The 7,878-nt window shown below is 47.6% G+C and overlaps 1 protein-coding gene across 2 annotated transcripts in view; it reads right to left on the bottom strand.

The window, feature by feature from the left end:
• Positions 1–421: 421 nt before the first annotated feature.
• Positions 422–7,878, bottom strand: part of Tmprss4 (transmembrane serine protease 4) — a 34,413-nt gene continuing 26,956 nt past the window's right edge. For both annotated transcript variants that reach the window (XM_075966095.1, XM_075966096.1), the window contains 6 exons: positions 7,508–7,667; positions 6,408–6,574; positions 5,451–5,549; positions 5,082–5,224; positions 3,822–3,971; positions 422–3,419 (listed from right to left, as the gene is read on the bottom strand). In XM_075966095.1, the coding sequence (XP_075822210.1) occupies positions 3,408–3,419; positions 3,822–3,971; positions 5,082–5,224; positions 5,451–5,549; positions 6,408–6,574; positions 7,508–7,667 (731 nt within the window). In that variant the 3' untranslated portion in view covers positions 422–3,407. The remainder of the gene's footprint in view (positions 3,420–3,821; positions 3,972–5,081; positions 5,225–5,450; positions 5,550–6,407; positions 6,575–7,507; positions 7,668–7,878) is intronic.

Here is a 7,878-nt window from a genome sequence, read left to right as displayed (position 1 = left end):
AGGTAGCAAGTTCTTCTTGTTGAAGACACCGCACACTTTGACTGGAGGCCAGAGAGAAATGAGAATGTAGCTGACCTGGAAACCTACTCCCTGCCTTTGTTTTCAGTGCCAGACGTTGTTATCCTGACTGCCAGGGGAGAACTGTTGGCAGTCCTGCTGTTATTGACCCTGTGGTAGTGTCATTGACACTACCAGTGTAGTGACTGGTGAGATGTGGCCGTGGTGGAATAGTGACACACTGTCATGGGTGTGGCTAGCTGCTTTCCAGTTGGATTGAAGTCCTGCTACATGGGAGAGAACTCATATTTAGTATGATTAAGCCACAACAAAAACTGGTTGCCAGAGAAGTTTCTGGCTCCAAGGTCCAGGGAAGCCATTGCTGCTATTACATGAATATGATATGCCTATCAAATTGCCTTCTAGACGTTGATGCTTGTATCCATAGATTACTATTGCTGTCAGCCTTAGTTACGGAAGGGGATTTCTTTCTTTTTCTTTTTTGCTGTTGGCAGTAGTTACTGTGGAAACATATAACTAGCTGTTAAGAATAAGTGACAACAGACACTGAGAGAAACAATTAATAAATGGGACCTCCTGAAACTGAAAAGCTTCTGTAAAGCAAAGGACATGATCAATAAGACAAAATGACAGCCTACAGAATGGGAAAAGATCTTTACCAACCCCACATCAGACAGAGGTCTGATCTCCAAAGTATACAAAGAACTCAAGAAATTGGTCAACAAAAGAGCAACAGACCTAAACAGAGAACTCTCAACAGAGGGATCTAAAATGGCTGAAAGACACTTAAGGAAATGCTTAGCATCCTGAGCCATCAGAGAAATGCAAATCAAAACAACTCTGAGATCTTACACTTGTAAGAATGGTCAAGGTCAAAAACAACTTGTGCTGGAGAGGTTGTGGGGTAAAGCGAACACTCCTGCATTGCTGGTGGGAATGCAAACTAGTACAGCCCCTTTGGATATCAGTGTGGCAATTTCTCAGAAAATTAGGAAGCAACCTTCCTCAAGACCCAGCAATACCACTTTTGGGTATATAAAGGATGCTCAACTGTGCCACAAGGACATGTGCTCAACTATGTTCATAGCAGTTTTGTTTGTCATAGTCAGAATCTGGAAACAACCTAAATCCCCCTCGACCAAAGAATGGATAAGGAAAATGTGGTATATTTACACAATGGAGTACTACACAGCAGAAAAAAATAACGACATCTTGAAATTTGCAGGTGAATGGATGGAGCTAGAAAACACCATTATGAGTGACGTAACCCAGAAAGACAGTTATCATATGTACTCTCTCATAAGTGGTTTTTAAACATAAAGCGAAGAAAACCAGTCTACAATGCACAATCCCAGAGAACCTAGACAACAATGAGGACCCTAAGAGAGACATACATAGATCTAATCTACATGTGAAGTAGAAAATGACAAGATCTGAGTAAAGTGGGAGCATTGGGACCTTGGGAGAGGGTTGAAGGGGAGGGGAGAAGCAGGGAGGGGAGCAGAGAAAAATATAGAGCTCAACAAAAATCAATTATATATACACATATATAACTTATATACATACATATATATATATATATATACACACACACATATATATAAAGAATAAGTGACAAGTGAAGTGGAGGTGGCAAATGACTTTAATCCCAGCACAAGGGAGGCAGAAGCAGGCATATTGTTTGTAAATTTGAAGCCAGCCTGGTCTACAGAGCTAGTTCCAGGAGAGCCATGGATGTTACACAGAGAAACAACTGTCTTGGAAGAAAAAAAAAGGAAAGAAAAAAAGAATAAGTGACAATTGTGGCTTAGTGGCCCAGTGAAGTGGAAGAAAATAACCACATATCCTGGTTAGTTTTGTACCAACTTGACACAAGCTGGAGTCAAAAGTGAGAAGGCAAATCTCAGCTGAGAAAATGCCTCCATCTATGCTGCCCATTTGCAAGACTGTAGGGCATTGTCTTAATTGATCGTTGATAAAGACCCAGTCGGCTGTGGGTGGTGCCGCTCTTGGTCCGGGAGGTATAAAGAAGTGAGATAAATAATGTGTGAGGATCATTCCAGTAAGCAGCACGCTGCCAGGGCTTCTCCTTGAGTTCCTGCCTCTAGGTCCTGCCTTGAGTTCCTGCCTTGGCTTCCCTCAGTGGTGAAGTGTGACCTGAGAATTATGAGACGACATAAACCCTTTCCTTTACAAGTTGCTTTTGGTCATGGTGTTTTATCACAGCCATAGAATCCCTAACTAAGATACCACCTGTCTATATCAGCCACTCTGAGGCTCAGGGAATATCACTGAAGAAGAGGTTCAAACAAACAGACAAACAAACAAAAGAGCTGGAGGAAGGGGTGGAGTGTTGTCTGTATCTTCTCTGAATTGAAATATCCCTTCCTGGAAAGAGGAGGAAGGCTTATGACATATAGAAAGCTAATGAAAGGTGTCGGTTATGAAACCTACAAAATACAAGAAGCCCAGAGAGTCGTAAGACTCATGAGGTCCTTTCCAAGTATATGCAAGCAGTCACCAATTGCCAGCAAAGGTGGATCTGCAGGACAGAGTGGTTCTGTTTGAGCTCTGGGTAGAGAATTCCAATGACGCCTCCTTCATGTATTATCGTCTAGGCCGGAGGTGGGCATTTTGGTGACACAGCTGCCTTCAAGTTACCCATGCACCTGCAAACAGTCCCAATAAACTCGTTGGTTCAGCAATCTAGACGTGGGTGAAATCATTTCTTTGCTTTGTCCTTGGTGCCTTATAAGTATTGACTGGACATTTGTTCACTTTTCCGGGGAACAGTCACACAATACCAGGCCAAAGACTAAAGATGTCACAGTCTTAGTTGGATTCTTATCAAGCTGTCCAGGCCTATGCCAAAGATTTTTCATACCTGTTTAATGATAGTGACCACAGTGGTAGGTGGTAACAGCAACGAAAGCGAACCAACACTAGACCATGCGTCTTCCGTTAGAACTGCCTGATTTCCTATCACAGTGGTTTTAAGAATGGGCAAAGAGGACAAAGGCCTTTTGGACCCTTTTCTCCTTGGCTCAGCCCTTAGTGTTCTGGGCTCTCAGGTGAGAGCCGACTTCCATTCTTTCAGTGTGAGAGAGAGTCTCCTTGGCTGAATAGCACATCTGAGAATTGAGTCAACAGTCTGGCTTCCCTCCCTGGACGGCACGTCTCCCTGGGATTGCGGGAGAAGCATGGGTGGTTGAGCCAGCACACCTGACATACTTCTGGGCACTCCTCAACATGTGTGTCTGCGTCCCTGGATGCTGCAGGAAACACCAGGGTTGTGTCCAAGGAGGCCTTTGCCCTGTGTCTGACTTCGACGTATCAGGCAGTGGGCGGGTCTGAGAGGAAGCTGCTTTCGGATGTGGCAGACAGCTGTGTTACATCTCAGACTAGAATGAAAGACAATGGCAAAGGGAAAGTCAGATGTCCTGACAAAGTTGTGACAAGGTCAACATTTTCTTTCCTAAGATCATTTTGCACGCCTGCTCTCCCCTGCAGGGGCCAGGTTAGCATCTTCTCCCTTGGAAAGGCTCCAGCAGTCTTGTTCTAGTTGTAGAGAACGATAAATCTCTGGGTGGGTTCTGCACCCTGAGGTACTTGTATTCCACAGTTCTTGCTAACCCAAGAATCTCCGCTTTAATAGAGAGATCTCAGGCTGTCAGCTTGCTGGGAGAGAAATGCATTTGGGATGTAAAAGCTTGTCAGAGCTATTTAAATCAAATCTAAGGAGGATGCATGCCCTTAGGGGAGATATCTGGAGGGAGGGCTCCCCACAGGACTAAAGCACTCACCTTCCTCACATTGTAGATCCAGTCGAGGTAGGCAGTGACCTTGGTATACACTCCAGGGTTAGTTGGGCTCCCACAGCCATAGCCCCAGCTCACAATGCCTACTATCTGCCAGTGGTTAGAGTGGTACATCAAAGGCCCACCACTGTCACCCTGTGAAAAGTGAGGACAGGAGCTGCAGGGGAGGGCAGGCCAGGTGAAGGGGGGCCTTCTCCTCCTGTTCCTGAACTGGCCCATTGGCTGGCTCCCTTGCACTCCCCATGGCTCTGTGTACTGACTTCCCTACCCTCCTTTGTGCTCGTGGTACTCAGTGTTCTTTACTCTTATGGCCCTTCTGTGGGCAACTAAACTGAGGGCAGCTGCCTGCCTTCTCAGAGGGTCATAAGTCACACTAGCAACTTGAATTTTGTTTAGCCCAGCAGTTCCTACATCGATTGAGCTACCAATGGAATGTCTGTTTATTTTTGATCCCGTTCTGGATAATCAAGGTTCAATTAACTAGGCCAAAGATCCTTGCCCACCCCAGGAAGTTTACAGGTAGGCAGAGCCAATAAGTGAGCAGATGACAAAATAAAGCAGTGAAAACCACACTCACGTCCTCTCTCTGAGCTTAGTAACACTGCTGCGGCCTGAGTGCCTGCTCTCATAGCCTCTCTGTGGCCACCAGGAGTTCCTGGAGGGCAGACACTGTCTCTAAATCTGCTATGTTCATGGCCCACAAGAGATGGCTCAGAGACAGCTAGCTCTTGAATGAGGTTTTTAGTGTCAGGGGATGGGAGTAGGCCGAGAAATTTGAATAAAAAGGACTCCAAAGAGTCTCTGGAGGTATGGGATGGTAAGAAAGGTACATAGGAATTGCTCAAAAGTCCTGGTGGTTATGGAGATGGGAAGAGGGGGTATGTACCAAAGCTCACCTAGCATGACATGGTCTTTCTTGTAAAGTATAGCAGTATAGGGGTAGTCACAGAGAAAACAGACTTGGGGTCAGTCCTCAAAGGGATCACAGATGATGGGAAATGAGGGTTGGGTGGAGAAGGTGGCAATGCCATCTTTACAATAAACATTTAAATTTTCTGCTCACGTAGCTCCGTCTCTTCATCTACCCACCCATCCATTCTTCTATCTTTACCAGACCTTCCTTAACCACAAACAGAGTGCTACAATCCGCAAGGCTTCATGTGGGCATCCAGTTTGCAGGTTTTCATATGTTTCCAGGACCCACATCCCTACTCACAGGACTCCCATGGTCTTTGGAGAACCCACCTGGCAGGAGTCCACGCCGCCTTGTAGGGTACCTGCACACAGCATCTCAGCGGTGACGTCCCCCTGGTAGGCATCCTCGGCATTGCACCGTGCGCTGTCAATGACCTGGACGGATGCCTGCAGCAGCACATCGGACATCTTCCCTGGGAGGTTGGAAACATATTCCCTCATTCTTGTCTTTACTCCCAGCCCCCGTTGATTTTCTGGACCACCAAGACTCTTTGATGCCTAGAAGTTTGGCAACTTGGTCAGCTAGGATGGGCTTCTCTGAAGGATGTTCCCCTTTCTTATTACTGATGGGGGTGGGGTGGGGGAGGCTAATAAAATATCTTCATGCAAGGGATCTGAGGTCTTGAGCCCAACACTCACCACCACTTTGCTCTGTAAAGCCCCATCCAATGACCCAGAGGGGTGTGCCTGGGATGAGCTCTTCATCAAAGAAGGGCAGGCAGATGGGCCTGACGGTGCCTGCCAGGAATAGAGAGAAAGACTCTATATTAGGGCTGATTTTTGTTTTGTTTTCTATATTTTGTGCTTTTACAAGTTGGGGGTTTTGCTGGTCTAAGTGTGACTAGATTAGCTAAGTCCTAGAGAGAACAAGCTACTTGTCAGTGAGGCCCTCAGTATCGAAATCTGGAGTTCACACCCTTGACCTCATTCACCATCACCCGACTCTTATGAATCAAGTCAATATTTTTCTCTGCCCTAAAACACCCCAGGGCTAGATATTAAACCTCTAGAGACCAATCTTTGCAGTCTAGACAACTATTCTCATTCTCCAGTTTCAAGCATGCTTAAACTGGCCTGCCCAAGCTCCCTCCTGTAGTCTGGAACCACAGACAACACTTGGGCTGTCCCCTGCCCCGCCCCCATCCTTTCTGTCTTCTGACACAAACACACAAGCACACACATAAACACGCACCAAGAAAAACCCAGGAATACTAGGTTCCTTGTTCCTGGAGGAACGCAGGCAGAGGCACAGTGACCTTTGTCAGGGTTACTGTGCCAGGTCTGGAGCACTGGTCAGGGGTAAGGAATGGACTAGACAATTCTTTAAAAGAGGCCCTAATAACTCCAAGATCAGGTAACTTGGATCTTCCAAATGGAACAAACAGACTTGAAGAATCTCCGCAAGGACCAGGTGTGAACGTTAGTTGGCAGTCAGGGCAGGTCCCCTGGCACCAGAAATGTTGAGATGTATATTAGCTGGACACCCGTGGGCAAGCTGAGGTCTTAGAAAGAACATGATGTGTTCAAGGCTGCTTGCTTAGCAGGGTGGAGGTAAGGACAACCTGAGGGGCTCTGTTCCCAGGGACCACCTCTCACCTGTGAATGTGAGTGGCGCCTGCAGCTTGACGAGGGCAATGTCCTTCTCTCTGGAGTTTAGGGCATTTTCCTTGGTGACGAAGATCTTGGCCACAGACAAGGAGGAAACGTGGTCCAGTTTGCTTGAGCCGACTCTCACCTTCCAGTTGGACACGTCAAGATATTTCCTAGGGGTAGAGGCGGCTAGATCAGAGGGGAGCCAATCACACGGAGGCTTTGCCTGAGGCTTGATCTCCAAGTCTGCTGGGAGATCATGTGTCTGGGACAGAAGTAGTGGAGGTGGTTGTCTGAGGAGCCATCTTCCTGAAGCCAGATTATAAAAGGAAATACAATTCTGTTTCTTATTAAAAGGGCCCAAGGAAACTTCCACCTGGAGGGCTTGGGAAGAGGTTGCCCATTGCAGGGCCTTGGAGTCCTGCCAGGTTCTCCTGCACCCTTGGTCTTGTCTATGCTGCTTGTATTGCGGTCTGTTGAGTTGTGGGCTTGCATTCATTCTTCTCCTTGCCAGGTCCTGCCTATGCACAGGGAACTTTCCCCAGGAGCGGATTTAGAGTTCTTGTCAGTCTCACAAAGGTAAAAATCCCCTGAGCTAGACTGAGGTACCTCGAAGGGGACAGTGGGTCTATGTGATGCCCAGGATCTGAAGGGAGTGGTTCTCGGTACTCACTGGATGCTGAGGGAAATGGATGAACGAAGGTGAAGAGGGCCTGAGTGTAACCCTTTCCCGAGGCCTGGCCGGCTCCTTCTCTGCTGGACCAAATGATAATCTATAGCTGGTTCAGTTTCTGGACATAGGGAGTGACTCCAGACCCTGGGGACCACGCCTTGCAAGACTGGCAAGGAAGAGTCAAGGTCTTGGAAGCACAGATGTGTGGGGAGAACTTCTGGAGTATGAGTGAAACTGGTACGCAGTGGTGTGAGAACCCTGGGTACCTGAGGCTTTTCACCCATCAGAGGTCAACCTTGGGGACCAGCACTCTCTGCTCAGATCCCCAATACCTAGCAAGGACATCACGGCCAGTGTCTCATTATCTCATTGCTGTACCTCAGCAATGGTTTCCAGGGGATCCTGGTGGCCATGGCCTAGCTGGGAGTCTTACCTGAAGCAGTGGGCTGCTGTGAGGATCCAGTTGGGATCTAGGATGCTTCCCCCACAGACATGCTGTTTGTCGTACTGGATGCTGACCTGCCATGGCCAAGAATCCACAGAGGCCTCCACTCCGCCCACTATACGAGGAGCCTTCAGGCTCTTTCCACATTCTGGACCCGGCCAGGAAAAAGGGAGGAGGGAGAAGTCAGGCTTCTGGGGAGTCTCCCCCGCAAAGCCCTGGATTGGTACTAGATGGGGAGAACCCACCTATGCCATTGGTGAGTGGACCATTCTTTGGAGGATAATGGACATGACATCACAGGTTTGCCTGACCACCCCCCTACTTGGTGTGTGTTTAGGAATCTAGATTTTTGAATATGG

The sequence above is a fragment of the Microtus pennsylvanicus genome, chromosome 3 (genome assembly GCF_037038515.1).
Source record: "Microtus pennsylvanicus isolate mMicPen1 chromosome 3, mMicPen1.hap1, whole genome shotgun sequence".
NCBI classification, from domain to species: Eukaryota; Metazoa; Chordata; class Mammalia; order Rodentia; family Cricetidae; genus Microtus; species Microtus pennsylvanicus.
This window is presented reverse-complemented; position numbering and strand designations above follow the sequence as displayed.